Source organism: Siphateles boraxobius, unplaced genomic scaffold (genome assembly GCF_051911475.1).
Source record: "Siphateles boraxobius isolate OS27281-9 unplaced genomic scaffold, OSU_SipBor_1 130, whole genome shotgun sequence".
Classification (NCBI taxonomy): domain Eukaryota; kingdom Metazoa; phylum Chordata; class Actinopteri; order Cypriniformes; family Leuciscidae; genus Siphateles; species Siphateles boraxobius.
In genome coordinates, this window is record NW_027508734.1 from 51243635 (window position 1) to 51267139 (window position 23505).

Below are 23505 nucleotides of genomic sequence, written 5' to 3' on the forward strand. Positions count from 1 at the left end.
TTGAAGACATTGATTAGCTGGCTTGGATGTCTTTGATTAGGGTTTGAACTAAACTCTGCAAATCAGTGGGGGATTTGAGGAGCCTTGCTATAATGGAATATAACATTCTACTCAGACATCTATTTATTTTTTTCCCAACCCTGTTCATGGTCGCTCACCAACAGTACACCTTTTGGACATCTCCCATCCGTTTTAGGTTTTAGTCTTAGAAGAGAATGTAATCTCTTTAAGAAAAGTTTGAATATGTATGCTATTGGTATGCCTGGCAAACACTGATCTAGTTTACGGTTTCAATCAAAACTCTACGAAAATCTTGAAAGATGTGTTGTAATGAACCCTTTCTCAAATCCAGTGATTCATTGTCTTCAGACACGTGCATTGTAGCAAGACTGATATAAACCGCTGCACACTGACTCCCAGAAGCTGCTTAAAGCAGACGGAGCCTGTCGCTTCACGAAAGCCACTACCACTGTTGTGTGCATTATACATCAGCCGATGCCTGAGACTGACAGTATGTAAGCAGTAACACTGACATCGGTTAAGTTATTTTGGACTCTTGAATCTTTTCCCACCCTTCTGCTGTCCCATAAACTCTCTTCTGAGAAGCTGGTGGATAGTATCCCTGTCTCTTTCTCTCTCCCTTTCTGTCTTGGAGACTCCTGCTTTTAATAGCCTTGTTGATTTACTGTTATCTGACTCTACTACTTCTCCCCTCTTATCCTCGTCTTCTTTCCTCTTCTCTCCTGTTCTTCCTCTTTTCTCATTAATTTACGATTTTTTTCCTGTGTAATGAGCAATGTGCTTGTTTGCATGACAGATTCAGGAATGCCCCCCCCCCCCCCCCCCCATGCCCGATTTGGGTATATATTTTGGTCATCTATGAATTTGTTTACTGCATCTGCTCATATTTCAATTTTAAATTATTTTCAAATTCACCCTTTCATTGTTATTGCATTGTTTATGAATTGTTTTACAACCATTGCCATTGACACGTGCGTCCACCTTTTGAATGGCAGCCAGTCACAGACAGACAGTCACAGCTGGTCTCTACCTGTTGTTAGTTAAGCAGGGTCCCTCTCGCGGGGCTTGTCGCTGTGTGTGTGATGTGGCAATGTGATTCGGCACATTCCTTCACATCAACTGGAAGAGAACACAGCATCGAAGTTGTACAAACACACACAACTCCTGCATGCTGTGGCCCTCCAGTTTCCCCTTGTGCTGCCGTCTGTCTGTCACGCGTGGGTCACCTGTGCATGGTGTCTGTTTCAATGTCCCAATCCAAAGGGAGTGAGGCGGAATGTTTGTGTCTTCTACATTTGCATTAGTTTCCTGTTGGATCCTGCCATATATCAATCAGTTGAAACAGTGTACCGGTGAAATCCACCAGATGCTAATTCTTTGTCAGTTCTTCATCTGTTAAATGTTCCCGAATGTTCCGTCGGCCTACGTTTGTGCGGTAAGTTACCAGTACTTGTGTTCTCTTGCAGTGAGACGGGTTCCACCCCGGTTCTCCATTCCTCCAACGGACAATGAAATCATGCCTGGGGGCAGCGTTAACATCACCTGCGTGGCCGTGGGGTCACCAATGCCCTATGTCAAATGGATGCTGGGGTCGGAGGATTTGACCCCTGAAGATGACATGCCCATTGGGCGAAACGTGCTGGAGCTCACTGACGTCCGACAGTCGGCCAACTATACGTGCGTCGCTATGTCAACGCTGGGCGTTATAGAGGCAGTCGCACAGATTACGGTCAAAGGTGAGAATTCAAGAGACGATTCAATATTTAACATTCCAATCGGCACCAAGCTGCTGTTATTTGATCTGTATTATCACATTCTGCAGATGAATACATGAGCTCCTACTGCTGTCACACTTGTTTGTTCAAACATGCCGACACACTTACAGCTGTACACACACACAAAGCCGTTGTCTCTAGCAGACACAACAAAACCACATTAGTCATAATATGCCCCAGGAGATAGCATGCAAAGACTAAACAGTATCTGTCCCATCGCCAGCCTCACCTAATGCGCTCTGAATTAAAGCAATAAATTACAGCATGTGGAATATTTAAGACATGTTCTAAACAAACTGCAAAGACTCACTTCCTCTGGGGGAACTTGGTTTCCTCCTTATCGTGGAGGTACTGTCAAGACTGTACTAGACAGCTCTTTTGCTGTATTACATTAGCAGTAAATGGTGCTATAATACACGCCTACTGTTTGTGTTTGGCAGTGCAAGCTGACACTTTAACCTTCGGCTAGTATCCCAGGGGAAAAGCACATAGTCCATGAATGCTGATGACAAAGCCGTACGACACTGCTTAGCTTACCAGTACAATTGCACACACAATTAATGCATTTTCTTTAAACCAAGAGAAGAATCATTTCACATCTGAATGTTAGTTTTCAAATAGTTAGAATTTACTTTATTGACAATACATGTTTATGTCCTTAATTAACTTAGCTGTTGCTGGCATGTTGTGGAATTTTTCAGTGCAACAACTTGCACTCACAAACCATTTGCAATCCAGGCGCTGAAATGCTACCTTTTGTAAGTAAATTAGGCTCATTATAAAATGCACCTCAGGGCTTGACATTAACACTTGTCCGGGACAAGTATTTTACCTGATTTGCATATTTCCTTCAGTGAATCGGGCACTAAAACGTAGTAGACAGCATGTGCTAATAAACTATCAGCGGGAACCATTCAATCTTAGGGAATTCCTTCCACGGTCTCCTATAATCATTAGTAACTAATTGCAGTGGATTTTCCATTTTACAAGTAATTGAAATTCACTGATTCAAGTTTCTTTATTGACGCTCCAGCTTTACCGAAGCCGCCAGGTGTTCCACAGGTAACGGAACGCACGGCAACAAGCATCACGCTCACATGGGACTCTGGAAATCCCGAACCTGTTTCTTATTACATCATCCAGCACAAGCCCAAAAACTCTGAGGACTCTTATAAAGAGATTGATGGAGTCGCCACCACTCGATACAGTGTGGGCGGGCTGAGCCCTTACTCCGACTACCAATTTAGAGTAGTCGCCGTAAACAACATTGGGCGTGGTCCTCCCAGTGAAGCCATTGACGCCAAAACTGCAGAGCAAGCACCAAGTACCGCCCCGCGGCAAGTCAGAGGGCGCATGCTAAGTGCCACGACCGCTATAATCCACTGGGACGAACCTGAGGAGGCTAACGGGCAGATTACGGGCTACAGGGTTTACTACACCACTGATCCCAGCCAGCACGTCAACCAATGGGAAAAACAGATTGTAAGGACTTCCAACTTTCTCACCATTCCGGGCCTGACGCCCAATAAGACTTACTACATCAAGGTCCTGGCCTTCACCTCTGTAGGAGATGGACCGCTCTCATCTGATTTGCAGATCATAGCTAAAACTGGAGGTGGGTGTTGGGAATTACATGAGTTACAAATGGCTCGTTTCCACTGAGCGGTACGGTACGGTACAGTTCGGTACGGTACGCAATTATTTGCGTTTCCACTGTCACAAGTTGTGAATGGTACCAAAAAGCCGAACCGTACCGTACCACTTTTTGGGTACCCTTCCGTTGGGGTACCTAGCACAGTGGAACGGTACTAAAGGGTGGAGCTAGACTCACTGCAGAACGCTGATTGGTTGACAGAGTATCGTCACTTGCGCGAGCTACAAGGGGAATGACAACAAAAGCAGCGCCATTTTTTTAATATACAGTTGGAATATAATAGTATGGTTATTCTTTCACGAAATGTAGTTTTAAGAGTTTTTCAGACGAGAATGTAGTTGTTTAAAGTTCAAATCTGTGGTTTATTTATAATGTTTTATGAGAATTTGATCCATTCCAGGCGATCACCGGGCGCTCGGTGCTCATGTTCCCCGCCTGGAACAGCCTTTCCTCGGCTAGTCGTTCTGACGTATGCCGCTGACTCTGTAGTGGTAATTCGTCTTGTGTAAATTTAACGGGTGATCTTTGGTCTCGTGAATCGATAATTCGTTCCCTGGCCAATCGTTTTGGCTGAGGGTTAAGTGAAGTTTCATATATTTAGGCTATTTAACTTTTCCGTTGTAACGTTAATGTTAGACCAGCGCTGAATTTGTATATTTGACTGAATTTTTTGCTTTATCTCTTGTATAGCTTCTTGTAACGTTACCTTTTACTTATACTTTTATAATGGCTATTATTGCTAAAACTGAAATTTAACTGGGTTGAGTTTTGTCATTTTTTATTTTATTACAAGATTATCACTGTAATGTTGTTTATTGCAACATTTGTACAAATGCAAATATTGCCAGGAATATGTTTAATATTTTTAAAATTTAAACGAAAAGATGCAGGGTTGTGTTTTATATTTCGTTTTGTTATAAATAGGCTAACGTTAAACATGCAGTAAATAATATAATCAGGTCTATACATTGCCTGAACCACATTTGTGTGCCTATAATGTTTAAAATGTATTTAAATGAAAATGAAAAGGGACAGAGTGGTGTTTTATAATATATTTCGTTTTATTGTTGCCTAAAATGTACATGCAGAGCGAGCTGAGTGACGCTTTCAAGAACGCGCTGTTCCATTTGGAGAATTACCGGACTCGCGTCCTCGGGAGTCATTCTGCTGAGAACTTTGCGTACTTGTTATTGAGAAATGCCTAATGTCGGCGCTTGTCTTCTTGTGACAAACATGCCGAGAAGCAAGGACAAGATCTGCTGTATGCCATCCATTAGTGTTTACTTTGTCGCTTTCTTCTTCGCGCGAAAATGACGTTGATCGCTTCTTTCCTGCAAACACCACGCCTATCAAGTAGGGTACTGTTGGCGGTGGAAACGCTAGCCGGATCATGGTTTACTGACCCGACCCGACCCGAACCGTACTGTACCGTACCGTACTGCTCAGTGGAAACGAGCCAAAAGAGGACAATCTCCAGTTTGCTTTTTACCATGATTTAAAAAAAATAAGTTTAATTTAATCAAAAACTTATGAATAACCATGATTTAAAAAAAAGAGTTTAATTTAATCAAAAACGTATGAATAACCATGAATATGAATACTCTTCTTTTATATCACACTTTGAGTTTTTGGTTTTTTTTGCTGGAAATTTAACATAAAAATGGTTTATATTTTAATAATCAGAGGTTAATGTGTATTTTTGTAAATCAAATGCTTTGATTTATTTTATGTTTTTATTTGTAACTTGGTGGACACAAACCAACACTTTTATAGACACAAAATGAAACCACTTTATGAAAAAAATTGGTTACACTTTATTGTAGTTACATTGTACTTACTCAAATAAGTACTGTGTAATATTAATTAACTACATATACTTACTATAGAGTTACAGTTAGGGTTTGGTTTAGGTTTAGTTACTAGGGTTGTATTCCCACAATACAAACATAAAATTACTGTAATTACACTTTGAAAATGACAGTTTTTTATAATTTCTGTTATTTATTATAACATTTTATAGTGCCCTCTCAACCGACGGACTTCAAGGGGGAAGCCAAATCTGAGACGAGCATCCTGTTGTCATGGAACCCCCCCACTCAGACGGGCCAGGACAATCAAATCATCGGATACGAGCTGCTCTATAAGAAAGGAGATGACAAAGAGGAGGTCTGAATGTCAACAGTCATTGGAAAACGCCTCCCAGAATTTCGATCATTGTCATTGGTCAGGGTGATTGTATGAACTGTATTTTCTAGGGTGTTAACCTTCATTTTGTTGTTCCTTTCCTCAGAAACGTGTTAGCTTTGAGCCCACCACCACCTATTTGCTGAAAGATCTGAAGCCATTTACTACATACACATTTCAGCTGGCTGCTCGCAGCAAACACGGCATTGGCGCGTACACCAACGAAATATCAGCCGAAACGCCTCAGACACGTAGGTCCTCTTCTGTCTTTACTGTCTATCCTAAAACCATGCAGTCCAAGAACAGGATCAGCACTTTCTGAAGCAAAAATACTCCATTTCTTAACAGCGTTTGCTAATGTAAATCCTGAATTTGTTTGAACAGTGGTTTACACTGAGATATTTTTGAGAGATGGAGGCATTTCTGCAAACAACTTGTTAGCGCACATCTTGTTTTAATGAAAGCCGACCTGTGGGAAATGTCAAATGACAAGGTCACTTTGTTGAATTTGGTATCATATAAGTAAGCCAAGTTGAGAGTGAATTATTCATCTGTTTGGCTGCAGTCGTTCAGCTTCAGGGTGCCTTGTTTTTTGACTTTGGCTATAGTATACCACACTGCATTTGAAAGATTTACCGAATTTGGAAAGGTTCCTTTTCCTGGAGCGTTGTTGTAAGCTCAAATGCAATGATACATAGCTAGAAATTAGAATTGCATTCCCAGAAGACCTCATATTTATTATCCATTCATTCAAGTTGAACTGTAACCAAACCTTTAGATCAACCCGTTCATTAATCTTGCATCATTTGATGCATAATTGATGTTGACAAGCTTGACTGTGCTTCACTTCATGCTCACAATTTGAGGTAATCTGAATAAATATGAGGTCCTCTGAGAACATGCCAGGTAAGTATCTTGGAGGGCTGTTTATCCGGTAGAGTGTTTGCATGTCCAAGTCTAGAAACGTCAGTCATGAACTCTTGGACCATCCAGGCTTTTACCTCAAACCAACAGGCCTCGGAAAGGTTGGTGAGCAATGCATTTACTGTTTGTACAGAGCTGACACATCAACCTTTGAAATTTTGGATTGATGGTAACTGCTTGGAGGAAACAGGGCCCAGTTAAATGGAACTCATTTAGATATTTCACATGTTTGGAAAATGCTTTTGAAGTATGATGAGAGAAAATGAAATCCGTGCCCTGAATTTTAGAATATATTTAGGAAAAAATAACATATATTGAATTACAAAGGTAGGTTCTTTACTTTGTGTCTGCACCAGTCCCACCCACACTGTTTGTGATTTTTTTTAAAATCTTTTACACTTCCTTTTTGAGAAATCTGTGACATGTCTGCCCGTTTCTGTTCATCTTTTTAAGCTTCATTTAAATTTATTTTCTTGTCATTCTTTATATAAATAAATGTAGTCCTTGTGGTCCATCCTCATTTTGTTCCTTTTTTTGTTTTTGTTTTGTCCATCAACATCATATACACATCCACCACAAAAACAAAAAAATCCTCTTACCTCAACCCCGTGAACCTCACCTGGATCCAACCAAACTCCAAAACCACTTGAATGCAATTTAATGACTGTACTCCTCCCGCAATCCTCTGATCCTCCAATCAGAGCCCTCAGCTCCGCCCCAGGAAGTCAAGTGTACTAGTCCCAGTTCTACCAGCATTCTGGTAAGTTGGAAACCACCACCAGTGGCGCTTCAAAATGGAATCATGACCAAATTCACAGTGCAGTATGCAGCGATTGAAGGCGACGATACCTCGTTGCAACAAATATCGGACATACCGCCTGAAAAGTACCATTATCTATTGGAAAACTTGGACAAATGGACAGAATACCGTGTGACAGTGAGTGCCCACACAGAAGCGGGGGAAGGCCCTGAGAGTTTACCTCAGCTAATCCGTACAGAGGAAGATGGTATGTCTTACCCACACGCCACTGTGACCCTATTCTAATGTCTTTACCCTTAACATTCCCCACTTCTGGCAGACTTCTGCCCGAGGCTACCTAAAACCCACTCGCCCCTCTAGTCCCCTGTATTTACACTAACTCTACTAACCAGGATTTTTTGTGACCTTTCACCTAGCCAACATTAATTTTTTGGAGAATGTTCGAGAGAATTTTTGAGTCTTTTTGCGTGACCAGACTTTCTTGGAAATTTCATGGCATTTTCTTCTGACAACCTTAAACTTTCAACAATCCCAAATGTTTTGATGTTTTTCCCCCATTTTCTTTAGATCAATGAAATGTTTTTTGTTTTTTAATGGAGTTAAACTCATTTTCATACATGAGAAACGACACCTAAATCAACTGTGAATCCTCAAAAAATGGGGCTTTTTTCTCAAATATCCCACGCTAATGACATTTTTTCTTAAATATTTCCATTTTTTTTTTCTTTTTGTCTTCACTCTATCATAGCCAAACTCCTTTCGAGTGCTTCAAATCTCTGAAACACTCCTCTTGGCTTTTTTGCTTGTTATTTTTATTCCATATTTTGACTCCACTAACCCCATTTTTCAGAAAAAAAAATTAGGTCAGTTGTGTGACCTGTTTTTGGGGATTGTTTTTGTTTTTTTCCTCTCTTTTTGTTTTTTTGTTTTTGACTTCCCATTGTTGAGATATTAGTGTTATCCAGTACTTGTTAGTGGTATACACCCATTTTGTAGATTTTTGTCTGCTTCACCACTTTCTCTTGAGCGATGTCCAGTCGGACAGGAAGTGTCCTCTTTAAGCTTGACCCTTTTGTCTTTTATCCCATAATTCTCTCAGTGCCCAGTGGCCCTCCTCGTAAAGTCGAGGTGGAGGCTGTCAACTCCACATCTGTTAAAGTGCTGTGGCGGTCGCCGGTGCCGAGCAGACAGCACGGGCAGATCCGTGGGTACCAGGTGCACTATGTGAGGATGGTTAATGGGGAACCCATTGGGCACCCTGTCATCAAGGACATCTTGATCGATGACGCTCAGGTAGGCACCCACCTGCACAGCTGTACCGTTTCTAAAGTAAATCTTTACATGCTTTTGGCAACTATTTTGATTTCGGTCGATGTCATGTTTTGGCAATCCCAGAATGCATTTCAATACGGTCACCGAAAAAAAAAAAAAAAACGCAAGCTGAAAGAAATCCCTGCTGGAAATATAGTTCTAGTTGATAGCTGTAGTTTGGAACATGGAAGGTGGTTTCTAGATGGAAACAGAATTTCAGCTGATTACTGGTTTGTTTCTAATCTAAGATGGTCTACCATTTTGGACCAGCTCAGAGCAGGTGGAAACTAGCTACCAGGTTTTACTGATTTACATTACATTAACATTTAGCTGATACTTTTATGCAAAGCGACTTACAATTGCTATACATGTCAGAGGTTGCACGACTCTGGAGCAACTAGGGGTTAAAAGTGTCTTGCTCAGGGACACATTGGTGTCTCACAGTGGATTCGAACCCGGGTCTCTCACCCCAAAGGCATGTGTCTTATCCATTGCGCCATCACCACCCCCAGTAATGCCAATTATAAACTAGAGTCTAAAGTTTGTGAACAAAGTTATATGTTGGATTGTGAAGCCTGAATGGGAAAGTAAAAGTATTTTTAAATGTAGAAGAGTGAAAGTTTTTAAGGACATATGTTATTACATATGTTATTATTATGTATTCTGGTGCACAGAAATGGGATGCACATGGTCCTATACGGTTTATAGACCGATAATGATGGTTTCTATGTTGAGATAAACACTCATCAGAGTACTACTTATAGACTGGCTGCATGTCCAAATTTATAATGAAAAATAATACAAGGAGAAAAGTTTCTGTGTCTATTGGAACACTAACATTAGCCCAAGTCTGTTTAATTCATGTTTGAACAAAATAATAAATAGCTCTGGATTAGGCTAAATAAATTACCAAATGAAAAAAAAAGGCTTTGCTTACTTGGGAAAAAAACAGAAAGAAACATATGCTATAACTTTTCAGTTTCTCAACTATTGTATTGATACAGTTGTGGTCAGAAGTATTGGCACCCCTGGTAAATATGATAAAAGATGGCTGTAAAAAAACTGAATTGTTTATCCTTTTGTTCTTTCATTTATAAAAAAATCACAAAAATCGAACCTTTCCTTGAAGTAAAATAATAATAAAACTTTGTAATTAATAAGAATTATTATAAAAAATAATAATAAGTAAATCACATTATGAAATAAATGTTTTTCTACAAAACACGTTGGCCAGAATGATTGGCACTCCTAGAACTTAGTAAAATATCTCTGAAGTATATTCCCATTAATATTCTTTTTTTTTAGCACACCAGGTTGTCTAGGATCATAAAATTGTCTAGCTATGACTTGTTTCACAGGAGTATAAATATGAGGAAACACAAAGGCCAAATTCCCTTAATCATCCATCACAATGAGTAAAACCAAAGAATATATAGTGCTGATGTGCAGCAAAAGATTGTTGAGCTTTACAAAAAAGAAAGTGGCTGTAAAAATATAGCTAAAGCATTGAGAGTTCCCCCTTCCACTATCAGAGCAATAATTAAGAAGTTCCAATCAACTTGAGATGTTACGAATCTGCCAGGAAGAGGATGTCTGTCTATATTGTCTTAATGAACAGCGAGGAGGAAAGTTTAAGTGGCCAAAGACTCTCCAAGGATCATAGATGGAGAATTGCAGAGATTAGTTGAGTCTTGGAGTCAGAAAGCGTAAAAATAAAATAAAAAAAAATTCAAAATCAAACAACCCCTTCTTCAGCACATGTTGTTTGGGAAGGTTTCAAGAAAAAGAAAAAAATGCAAACCCCAGCATATTCAGATGTCAGACATGACTGGACCTTCAAAGGGGACTGAATTATATGGTCAGATGAAACAAAAGAAAAATAGCTTTTTGGCAGCAAACCCTCCAAATGAGTATGGTGCAAACAGGGATAAAAAGTACCCCATGGTTAAATATACTGCTGGATATTTAATGTTGTGGGCCTATTTTTTTTGCTGGAGGTCCTGGACATCTTGTTCAGATACATGGTATCATTCTAGCAAATACCAACAGATTATAAATCTAAACCTGACAGAATCTTCTAGAAATCTTATAATGGGCCATGGTTGGATCTTCCATCAGGACAACAGTACAAAACAAATATCAAAAACAACACAAATTGTGTCACTGAGCACAAAATGAAGTTTCTGCCATGACCGTCCCAGTCCCCTGACCTGAACCCTATAGAAAGAGAGAGTGGGAGTGATCTGAAGAGAAGAAGCACCAACATGAAGCTGGAAATCTGAAGGATCTGGAGAGATTCTGTATGGAGGAATGGTCTCTGATCTCTTGTCAGTTGTTCTCCAAACTCATCAGACATTAAAGGAGAAAACTCTGAGCTCTTATCTTGGCAAAAGGAGGTTTCAAAGGTATTTAATAAAATGGTGCCAATAATTATGGCCAACATGTTTTGTAGAAAAGCATTTATTTCATAATGTGATTTACCCCCCACTTTCAAATCTTTTACTTCAAGGAAAGGTTAGATTTTTGCAAATTGGTTGAATGAATGATCAAAATGAATAAACAATGCAGATTTATTTTTAAAGCCATCTTTGATCATATTTACATGGGGTGCTAATAATTCTGACCACAACTGTAAATCAAAGGACAGCATTGACAGTAAGTTTCTGTGCTCCTGAATGTTTCTTTGAGCACGTGACTTGTGTGAGCTAGTGTGTGTGCGTGTGCTACAATGTAGCAGCACATAATTTTAGAATGACAATTAACTTACCTAATAAACTGTTCAAAACCTTTATTTTAACCCAATAAATATTGAGTATCCAGATAACAGTGCTGGGGACAAACCAAAAAAAATAAAAAAGACATGTTCATGGAGAAAGACCGCTAAAATAAAATTTATGAATACTTGGATAATGTTCTATTCATTATTAAAGTCATTATTTGCACATACTTTTAGTAGATGATGGGTATATTTTCACTGAATGAACCTAATAGCTGTAAGAAATTAGGCAGTAAATATATTCTTATGACATGCACAATTTTATATAGCCTTCTTTTCATATCTTCAAGATTGAAATGAAGACTTTCCCTAGACATTAATTTTCCCATGTGAGGTGAATGATGATGTGCCATAATCAGCCATGATTTACATACACATCATAGACCTGTTATCTGTTTGATTATATTGATTTAATGTTAGACAATGAGATTGGCCCATCTGATTTGACACGACACATACAGTAACATCCTGACCTCAAAGTGCAATGTAGAGACACGGACACTGTTTGAATCCTCCAGAATTATGAATCATTCATCATTACAACATCTGCTCACTCACAGAAACATAAGAGACACTCCTCATGTTCATCAAACGCTCTCGTGTCTTCATGTGTAATTGAACATCTTTTCTTGTTTGTCTGTTTGTTTTTTCCTCCTGGTCTCTGGTCTGGACATCAGTGGGAATATGATGATTCAGCTGAACATGTGAGTACATTTGAGAAAACAACTGCATTCAGTTCTTCCCATTCACTGTATTTCTGTATTCCATGCATGATTTGCAAACATACACCTCATTTGCTAGATGTTTAATGTTACTTAAAGACCCTGTAAAGTCAAAATTAAGTATGTGTTCTGAGTTTGTCACACCACATAAAAATGTGTTATTAGCCACCCAGCCAAATCTGAATGATAAACAAAGCCGGAAAGTACATAAAATAAGCTATCAAAATCTTGAAAAAATGAGCAGTAGTCTCTGCTCTCAAACGCTGCGCTGAAACCACGCTTACTCGCGGGAAAGCTGCCGTCGCCACTTTCAACTGTCACCGCTACAGCCGGAATAGATATAGCCGGCAGCCTCAGTGGCTCCAGTGCGTCATCAAGTAGGTGCATGTCCAGGAGCCCAGAGGCTCCAGTGCTTCATCGAGCCCCTGTTTTAGCCCCGCCCAAAAAATCCGGAACGCAGCAATGGTGAAAAACTGTTTAACGGTCTAACTCCATAATTCAGTACTTCACAGTTCACAATCTTTGTAATATGTTTTAGCAATACATTTCTAACATTTATAATGAGTTTAGAATATTTTTTTTTAATTGCCTTTACAGGGACTTTAACCATAACTATCTGAAGACAACATTGGATCTCATTCATTAAAAATGCATATGCATTTTGTGAATAATAACACGTGTATACCTGGATATGTTGTCACATAGAAATCATGATTCATCAATTAATTTGCAGTTAATTAAAAGGACAGAAATCACACATACTGTACACTAGCAAACAAATGCAATCACACATACTGTACACTAGCAAACAAATGCAAAGTCACTGAAACATGCAGTGTGTTAATTAAAAATGTGTATGCATAATATTATCATAAGAAATTGAATAGTGAATACCCAGTAATACTTTCTTATTTAAACAAAATAATGTGCATTATAGTTGGAACTATGAAATGAGTGATGAATGGGCTTTACATGGATGGATGAAAGGCTTTGCACCAGTGGTTCTCAACCAGGGGGTCGGGGCCCAATAGGGGACAGCTTAAAATGATTTAAATTAAGACCAAATATACTATAAAATAAAGTATTGTAAAACTCAAGATATAACCAGCTGTCATATTGTCTTATTTTAATGAATTCCCTCAACCCCTGTCATTTTTAATTTAAGAACCAGGGTTACCACAGTCTTGGAAAACCTGTATATGTAAGGAATATCCAATATATATATATATATATATATATATATATATATATATATATAATAGATATATATATATATATCATAGATATTTCCATGACAAATATATATTTTTTCTAGTTATTGTCAAATTCTAAAATATTGTAACTGGTAAAAATTGATGAGAAGCTGCTATTTGAGAGAGAGAGAAAAATTATTAAATTTAAAATCACGGTAATCATGTAAGCAAAAATAAAATGTAAACCCTGAAAAACATTTAGTTAAAATAATTATAAAAAATAATACAATTATAAAAATTAAAACATAATTAAATTCCATAATTAGAGCAAGTGTTATTATAAATATAATTTAGAATATTTCTATGATTATATAAATATGTAATTATATTAATGTATATTGCCTCTCATTGGGGAGCCTTCAAATATTATCCTTGACAATGTGGGGCCTTGGAGTCAGAAAGGTTGAGAACCACTGCCCTACATGTTTATTTATTGCATTTATTATGCCAATTACTACCTAAAGACCTGCATATGTTTATTTAGAAAAATCCAGATCCATTAACATTAGAACAAGGTTAAAGATTTTTTATTATTATTATTATTGTAGTAATGAATGAGACCAAACGTGTACAGATCCATTTTCTTAAAAAAAAAATGTATTGATGTTTCTTATACTACAACTTTTGGAAGAAACATTTTTCTGTGTGATTTAAAAGCGTTTTTTTTTTGTTTTTGCAGTCAGTGTTAAAAATATCCTTGTGTTTTTCCAGGAATTAGTCCTCTTTGACTTGCTCGCTGAGACCACGTATTCAGTTACCGTTGCCGCTTACACCACCAAGGGTGACGGAGCACGCAGTAAACCCAAGCTGGTCACCACCACCGGAGCCGGTAGGTTTAGAGCAGTTTACGCCCCTGTTCCTGTGGACTCTGTAGTATTCAGCAGGTCTCTCCCTGCAGCCATTACCAGTGAATGCCTATAATTGCCCTCGCAGTGATGAAGGGGATTGTAATTCCACTCACCTACAGCTCTGACTTTGAAATGCTCACAGGAGTTAAGAAAATAATGGGAAAATCTGTCAGGAAAATAGACTTTCAAAAGAAAAGAATACTGCGTACTAGGGCTGGGTGATATGTAAAAAATATTTTATCGATAATCGCCTTAAACAATATCTTGATATCCGATTATATCGTCTACCCAAGCCCAGCCTCCAACATGCACTGTTTATACAAGTCATGTTGAGATTGGCTGCACTTTATCTCATGATAGCCTGCGATTCAGTTAGTTTAATTTAATGATTGAAACATTAAAGGTTTTACTTTGGTTAGTTTGAGCTTAAATGAACATAAAACATTAGCTTTGCTTTTATGTTAGTGTTGCTAATAATTATCTTATTAGTTCTTATCGTATTTGTGTTTGAAACGAATTTCGTCCCCAACTGTTGAATACAACTGAACAGAACAGAACCCAATTTTTTTTATTGTAAGAATGGTGAATGCATTTTGATGTCAAGGTGTCTTGTCTTTTTGCGCTGTTTTTAAACTTGTATTCAATCTATAATATATTTGTTATTTGTCTAAAATTAGGGATTAAAAACTAATTGTTTTGTTTTGCATGAGCAAAAATGCTTTCTTTTTTTAGAGTTCCAAGGTCACACTAAGCCGCTTACGAAATAAAAATGACTGCTTTATTTATTTAGAAACAGAAGTCATTAAAAATGATATTTGGGTTTTTTTTTTATATTTTTATTTTTATTTTTTTAATCTAAAGCAAAGTATAACGCTCCCAATATGCTGTAACGGAGCTGCCAACATTGTAAACTCCGAACGTGTGCATGAGATATTCAAAGCAACACAATTTCTTCATCCGTTTGCAATATAACAAAATTATATTTTAGTTTCAATTACAATGATCATATTTGTGCTTTTTGATTAGGCCTAATTATTATGTGCAACATTTAAATTAATATTCAGAAACGGGTAAAGTTTTTTAGACTGCAAACCAAAATAAAATAGGCCTAGCCTACTTGATAATGTTATTTTTAAAACTTGAAATATCTCTGCTATTCTGAATTAACAGAATAGTTTAATTTTTTTGTCTGCAAAACAAAGTAAATTGTATAAAAAGCGGATAAAAAATCATATGAAGATCAACAAATCCAGAAATAATGTTTAACAAAATTAGGAAAATAAGGATAAATTATGTTTGACAGGAAACACATCTCAAAGTCGCATACACAGGCAAATAAAATATTAAGCTAATTAAAGTTACAAATATTCAGTGAATGATTTTCTTTTTCTTTTGTTCTTTGATCAACATTAAATGCTGTCATTGCACTGATTCAATAGACATAGACCTACTGTTTTTCTTTCTCAACCGTTTAAGACAACGGTTCTCAACCGACCGTGTTACGGGAAGTTGAAAAAAGGTGTGTACTGACATCTTTCCGTGGTTGAAACAACAAATATTCTGATGTTTATTCATGTTTATTTGATGCTATAAATTAACTAGAAGGATACTTGTGAGATATAATTATGTGTGTGTTTGTCCGTGCACTAGCTATATGAGAGGCGGCTCTTTCCGTGCGTTGGATGTGTGCGCAGTTCAGAAAACAGCACGCATTTAGAAGTGTTCTCTTGTGTCTTGCGCTTAAAGAATGCTATCAAGAAGAATTTATTTTCTATTCCTAACCCTACTAACTAGCCTATAGAAAATATTTCATTCATGCTATTACATATTTTGTTTTGGAACCTTTAAAAAACTTTAACTTGATGTAACTCAGTAATTTTTTGTCTGATTCCAACAAATCATACATAATTTTGAAGTTTTTTTTAATAAATAATTGTGATTGATTCATGATTGTGAAAATTTGCTCATTACGACTCATTTTGCCGGCACACATGTATATATAAAACTCCATGCAATGTTATTGACTAATGCATTTGGTTTGTCTTAAAGCACATTAAAAACACCACATAGACATAAACAACATTAAAATCTTGATTTTCACCACAGGGGGACTTTAAGTTTTTTGAATTTTATTTCAGTTTTAGTTAATAACCCTGGTTTTTCACTGTTGTTTGTTATTATTATTTAATTTGTACTATAGTTTAATTAATATTTTGTACAAGCTTTTATTTTTATAATTTTAGTAATAATAATAATTTCGTTAAGTGATTTTATTAGTTAGTATTTTTTATATTGCTATTAAGGTTTTTTTATTTTTATTTCAGCTTTAGTTTTAGTTTAACACTCCAGTTAATATTTTTTAGTGTTTTAACTTATTTCAGTTTCAAGGCAACATTTCTAATCCTTATTTAGTTTTTCAACTAATATATGTATGTATGTAAAAATTCTGTTAATTAATAAAAGCACATATATATATATATATATATATATATATATATATATATATATATATATATATATATATATATATATATATATATATATATATATATATATATATATAATTTTTGTGCTTTTATTAATTAACAATTTTTGTTAATAGTTTCAGTCATAGTTTTAGTAAATTATAATAACCCTGGTTTGTCATCTTTCCATCCTCAGTTCCGGAAAAGCCTCGTCTCATGGTGAGTCCGACAAACATGGGCACAGCGCTCCTGCAGTGGCACCCGCCACCCAACACCTACGGCCCACTGCAAGGCTACCGCCTAAGATTCGGCCGTAAGGACGTAGAGCCGCTAACGGTGATTGAGTTCTCGGAGCGCGAGAACCACTACACCACCAAAGAGATCCACAAGGGGGCATCCTACACGTTCCGCCTCTCGGCCCGCAATAAGGTGGGATTCGGAGAGGAGACGGTGAAGGAGATCACAACACCCGAGGACACGCCATCCGGTTACCCACAAGGCATCATAGCCGAAAGTAGCACAACGACCACCATGCAGGTCAGCTGGCAGCTGGTGGCGCTAGCCGAGCGCAACGGAGCCATTACCAAATATGCCCTACAATACAAAGACATCAACAGCCCTCGCAGTCCCTCAGAACTGTTCATCACAGCACCTGAGTCCACCGTCACGCTGGATGGCCTTAAAGCAGACACGACTTACGATATTAAAATGTGTGCCTTCACCAGTAAGGGCCCCGGTCCTTACAGTCCTAGCGTCCAATTCAGAACACAACCCGTCAAACAAGGTAGGGGGCTCAAAACACCCTCTTGGCCCACGTTTGCCTCCTCCTTCAACCTTTGAGAAAGAGTGTGGTTCTCAGGACCAAATCAAATACAAAAATACCCCTAGCATAACTAGCTCATGTCAAATAGCATCCTATGGAGAGTCAATGGTAAGCCGCAAGGTAAGGTTCTAGTTCTGGCCTAGTCCTCATGAGGTAGCAGGTGAAATATTCGCAGGTAAGGCTGTTGATGACTAGCTGCCTTCCTAAAAGGTGGTAAGAGAACCGCTCCAGCTCTGTGTCTAATTCATCTGCCCCAAATTTCTTTTAGCAGTGTTTGCAAAAAATTTTCACGTGAGAGCTGCCATGAAGACCTCGGTGCTGCTGACGTGGGAGATTCCAGAGAACTACAACCCTGCGCAGCCGTTTACGGTAAGAGACTATGAGAAACATTTAACCTGCAAATGCAGTCTGGTTAACAATACAAAGCGGGTTAATTTTTTTCACTTTATTTTTTTATACTATATTATTTCCATAATCAGCACTCTTTTTTAAAGTATGCTAAAGGCACTGTTTTACACAGCTTGTTTTCTGAATGATGTACATGGTATTTTCATAATCTTGCCTACATTTAGGAGCAGCCTTTGCATCCCTTAAAATGCTCTATCACATTAATGCTTTGACGTAATGTGGTTCCTTCCAGATCTTGTATGATAACGGTCAAAGTGTGGAGGTGGATGGGAAGCTGACACAGAAGCTCATCACCAACCTTCAGCCGGAGACTCAGTATTCATTCCTGCTCACCAACCGTGGAAACAGCGCCGGAGGTCTGCAGCACCGTGTCTCCACCATGACAGCACCTGACATACTTCGCACCAAACCATACCTGATTGGCAAGACCAATTCGGATGGCATGGTCACGGTTGAGCTGCCGACGGTGCAGATAGCAGAGAAAATCAAGTGAGTTGTATCACTATTCAATCAAGAGTTCTTCTTTGTGTTTGGTTTTATTGAGAGAATCACCATTTTTTGCAAATGGACCTATCTAGTTCATCATTTTATCTCACCTCTGAGATTAAAGGGGAACTTGGCAACTCTAGCCATTTATTCGCTGATTTTCACTTTTGCTGTCGCATATTGTCTCAACGAGCTAGCGGCACCCTCCTCCCCCTTTCAACCGCTGCTCATGTGCTGCTCATGTGGAGCTATGTCTACCGAGGTGGGTAATACATCATACACAGTATCATATGGCGTGTGTTAATGTCGAATTGCCGTAAAGCAGTTCATGTTTCTCGCTCTTTCTCGCTTCTCACGAGACTTCCTATTTCCAACTTACCGGGACGTTCTCTTACGAGAGTATCTCTCGTACTGCGTAATATCTTACGCTATGGGGAAAACCTCTTTTCCACGAGATATTGAAGCCAAAAATTATCCTTTAATTTTGATTAATGTAAAACGCTGTGCGGCAGCGTGCAGACATAGGCAAGACGGCTCGCGCGCCTATTGGCTGCCCTGCGGCAACAGCAGCAAGCCTATCGAGAGAGGCCCTGCGTGACGTGACATCCAATGGGGGTGCTTCGCCCATTTGTTCGCGTCCCGCCAGAATAGGCGTGGCCTTGGCCTATAAATACGCTCGACAGGCTGATACAAACTGATTTTCATCTCTTCAGCAAAACACTACTGCATCGCTGGATCCGGAGTGAGAAGCCGCGCCGTCTGATAGTAAGCCTTCTGCGGGACGAGCCTTTGAGCCTGAAGCCGCTGGCCTTCACCTCGCCGCCTTCAGCCGCCGTACCTGCTACGCGTTCTGGCGTTAATATCCTTTTTCACTGCTAGAGTGTGTGTTCGCCGTCGCGACTCACACTCTCTCTCTCTCTCTCTCTCTCTTTATCTAAAAGAGCAGCGTCTTTTTGAAGACGCTTCGTTCCTGTGGAACTATTGCCATGGTGACTCTGAGGACTTGCCTGGCATTTTTTCTCCGAGTCTGCACTCCCGCCCGCTGTAGTGCCGCGCCGCAAAGCGCCGTATTCAGCGGGTCCTCAAGCCTTCTCCAGCCCGTGAAAGCTCGCCGGTTCGCCCGCCAGCTTCACCAGCTTCAATCGAGTCGCTCACTGACGGACAGCGGCCGCCGCGCGCCGCCACTTCCACCATTAGTGACGACAAGATAGCTGCATCGGTAGAGGAGGCCAGCTATTGCCATGGTGAGTGAGACTCCCGCCCGCTGTAGTGCCGCGCCGCAAAGCGCCGTACTCAGCGGGTCCCCGATCCTTCTCCAGCCGTGAAAGCTCGCCGGTTCGCCCGCCAGCTTCACCAGCTTCAATCGAGTCGCTCACTGACGGACAACGGCCGCCGCGCGCCGCCGCTTCCGCCATTAATGACGACGAGATAGTTGCATCTGTAGAGGAGGCCAGCTGCTATATCCCCGCGTTGGACAGTGAGGATTGGGTGAGCTCTGTGGATCTCCCCCTTCTGCCCGCGAGTCGTCAGGGAAACGGGCCAGCATCAAAACCGCGGCTAGCTTTCTTTACGTTATAAGAAAGCTACCCCGCCCCCCGTGGGCATGCGTCACCGGCGAAATGAGGAAAGAGTGTATTTTTAGTCCCGCCGAGGCCGGATCTCCATTTCTCAAACATTTCTCAGCTCCTCTTAGTTTGAGCGGCTGAAAATGTCAATATTGCAGCAATGAGCCTGTTGTATAACACGCACGCCTGCAAACAAACGCCAACACACACAAAACTGTGATGATGCTCTATTATGTCCTCGAGCTATTTTAGGCTTTTGTCTTTTCCCCCTGTGGCTCAGTGGCGAAACCTACAGCCATCGCACGGGAGACCCGTGTTTGATCCCAGCTCTCGCAGCAGATAAAATTTAGTCTCGCCGCGGCCAGACTTGCTCTTTTCGCTCGTTCAGTTCCAAGAAAATGTGACTGTTCCAGTGTATTTTGCAGTAAACAAGCCGGTACCACAGCCCGCTTGCCTGCACATTAACGCCATTTTTACGGCGACCCAGATAAATCCAATAAAGAGTGTATTTTCTGGTGTCCCGGCCATAGCCGATGCTGTTATGAGTGTTGTAAGAATGCCCACGTCACAGTGCCCATTCCCACACGCAGACACAGCCCGCCACAGTTCAGGGCTAGCACAAATAAAATCGACTCATGTCGATTGTGCAAACGTAGTGAATGTGCCCACGACACAGTGCCCACAAACACTACACAGCGCGTGTCCCACGTTTTTTGTAAAAACGAAACCAACACATATTCAGTCAGCGCAAGCCGACGGTGTTTTCAGTGCAGTAAATGTGCCCGCTGTCCCGCGCCCACATTCACTCACAGACACGCTGAACCCTACGGGGTTTGTCCCGCTCGTTCTCTCTCCACAATTTGTCATAGAGAAAGCGAGTGCGAACAGGCTGCCCGCCGTGATCGGCGCGCCCCCCGTCTCGCACACTTTAAACACAGTGTTCATGTCTCAGCACACCGAAGCTCTGCAGCCGCCGCTGTGCCGCGGCCAGAGCCCGGATATCATTCTGCCTCTAGCTATCCACGCGAATGCATGGGCAATGCTTCCCGGGGTATCAGAATGGGTGTTGAACACTATAAAGAGAGGCAATTCGCTAAAGTTCGCTCGACGTCCCCGCCGTTGCACGGCACGTGTCGAAACCACGGTGGACAACGAAGTATCTCATCTACTTCGAACCGAAATAGCGAAACTACTGAGCAAAGGGGCCATAGAACCTTTATCTCAGGCTCAGAGCGAAGGGGGTGTATACAGCAGATATTTTCTGGTACCGAAAAAAGACGGGGGTCTCAGACCCATTCTAGATCTGCAACAATTGAACAAAGCGCTTCTGAAACGCAAGTTCAAAACGCTGACAACCAGCAAAATCCTCGCGCACGTGCGCCAGGGAGACTGGTTCATGTCAATAGATCTGAAAGACGCCTATTTCCAAATACAGATTGCGTCACGTCACAGGCGATTCTTGAGATTCGCCTTCGAGGGCCAGGCATATCAATAGACAGTCCTACCGTTCGGCCTGTCCCCAGCACCCCGTATATTCACGAAGTGCATGGACGCGGCTCTCGCACCCCTGAGACTTCAGGGCATGCGAATTTTGAACTACTTGGACGACTGGTTGATTCTAGCTCGATCACGATCAGAGCTCATAGAACACAAGACCATTTTACTCGAGCATCTCGTGAATTTGGGTCTTACAGTCAATTGGGCGAAGAGTTCGCTGTCTCCCAGCCAGAAAATCTCTTTTCTGGGAACACTGATGGACTTGCTGTCTATGACAGCACGTCTGTCGCCGGAGCGAGGACTGAACATTCAGCGCGCCGTGAAATCCTTCCGCCGCGGCTCTATAGTCCCGCTCAAACGGTTTCAGAAAATGCTGGGCCTCATGGCCTCAGCATCCTCAGTACTTCAGCTGGGCCTGCTTCACATGCGTGCGCCCACTGCAGTTATGGCTGAAAGCACGAGTTCCGCCCGGGGCTTGGGCCGCTGGTCTGTTTCGCCTCAGGGTCGACAGGAAATGCGTCTCGGCTCTGAAACCTTGGAAAAAAGCCGACTGGTACCAGTCAGGCGTGAGTCTGGGGACTCCCTCGAGTGTGATGGTGGTGTCCACGGACGCCTCCACCTCGGGATGGGGAGCGCTGCTCAAGGGCAGACCGTTCTTTGGCCAGTGGTCAGAACGGGAGAAGCTCCTACACATAAACTGTCTAGAAATGCTGGCAGTAGACAGCGCGCTAAGGCGCTTTTGTCCCCAGATAAAAGGCCGCCACATCTTAGTCCGGTCGGACAACATGTCAGTGGTGGCGTACATAAATCACCAGGGCGGCGTCAGGTCCCGAAGCCTTTACAGGCTGACGAAACGCCTCCTGGACTGGGCTCAGCACAACCTGCTTTCACTGAAAGCAGCGCATGTGCCTGGTCACCTGAATCTGGGACCAGACAGACTGTCCAGAAACAATGTCCCAGCAGGGGAATGGTCGCTGCACCCGCAGGCGATCCAACTGCTGTGGGAGACATTCGGCAGAGCGCAGGTGGACCTGTTCGCGTCCCAGGAAAACGCTCACTGTCCGAACTTTTTCTCCAAGAGCAGGGATGCGCTGGCCCACGTATGGCCCCGACGCCCACTCTATGCTTTCCCCCCCGTCTCGCTCCTGCCTCAAGTGCTGGAACGAATCAGGGAAAATGGATGCCCAGTGCTGCTCGTGGCTCCGCTATGGACGAACCAAACCTGGTTCCCAGTCCTGATGCAGCTGACCAGCACTGCCCCGTGGCCGATACCGGTGAGGAGAGACCTCCTCTCTCAGGCAAAGGGCTCGATTTGGCATCCTCGCCCGGAGTTATGGTCCCTACATATGTGGGCCATCAACGGGTACCCGCTAACCTCCCGGAGGGAGTGTTAAACACGATCACGCAGGCTAGGGCCTCGTCTACTAGACGGCTCTACTCCTCGAAATGGTCAGTGTTCTCTACCTGGTGTCAAGCTCAGGGCTTTTCACCCGTAGACTGCGGGGTTACGGAAGTGCTCTCCTTCCTTCAGGAGCTGCTGGATAAGGGTAGAACCCCGTCCACGCTCAAAGTATACGTGGCGGCCATAACGGCGTTTGCAAAACCGACGTCTGGCCAGTCACTGGGGAAAAACGACCTCGTCGTGCGATTCCTCAGGGGAGCTCGGAGGCTGAATCCTTCCAGACCTCCCTCAGTCCCTATGTGGGACCTTTCTACGGTTCTGGAAGCCCTGAAAGGTGCCCCATTCGAGCCAATCCATTTGTCAGACATGAAGCACCTGTCTTTCAAAACGGTATTTCTTGTGGCTCTTGCTTCAATAAAGCGCGTGGGGGACTTACAAGCGCTTTCAGGAAGCGCGTCCTGTATGGAGTTTGGGCCTAATGACTCAAAAGTCATACTCAAACCAAGGCACGGGTACGTGACAAAATCCCTCAACACACCGTTCAGGGCCCAGGTTATTTCCCTGTGCGCCCTCCCAGTGAACAATGAGTAGCCGGATGCTAATCTCCTTTGCCCCGTCAGGGCGCTGAGAG

The 23505-nt window shown here is 41.4% G+C and overlaps 1 protein-coding gene across 9 annotated transcripts in view; it reads left to right on the forward strand.

Moving 5' to 3' along the window:
* ptprda (protein tyrosine phosphatase receptor type Da) overlaps positions 1–23505 on the forward strand; it is a 922653-nt gene that overhangs the window by 793810 nt on the left and 105338 nt on the right. For 4 of the 9 annotated variants that reach the window (XM_077229653.1, XM_077229654.1, XM_077229660.1 and 1 more), the window contains 11 exons: positions 1488–1757; positions 2830–3411; positions 5471–5616; positions 5741–5885; positions 7260–7565; positions 8418–8611; positions 12083–12109; positions 14092–14209; positions 16890–17477; positions 17785–17885; positions 18157–18413. In XM_077229653.1, coding sequence (XP_077085768.1) covers positions 1488–1757; positions 2830–3411; positions 5471–5616; positions 5741–5885; positions 7260–7565; positions 8418–8611; positions 12083–12109; positions 14092–14209; positions 16890–17477; positions 17785–17885; positions 18157–18413 — 2734 coding nt within the window. The remainder of the gene's footprint in view (positions 1–1487; positions 1758–2829; positions 3412–5470; positions 5617–5740; positions 5886–7259; positions 7566–8417; positions 8612–12082; positions 12110–14091; positions 14210–16889; positions 17478–17784; positions 17886–18156; positions 18414–23505) is intronic. The other 5 variants (XM_077229655.1, XM_077229656.1, XM_077229657.1 and 2 more) reach the window with 2 other exon arrangements.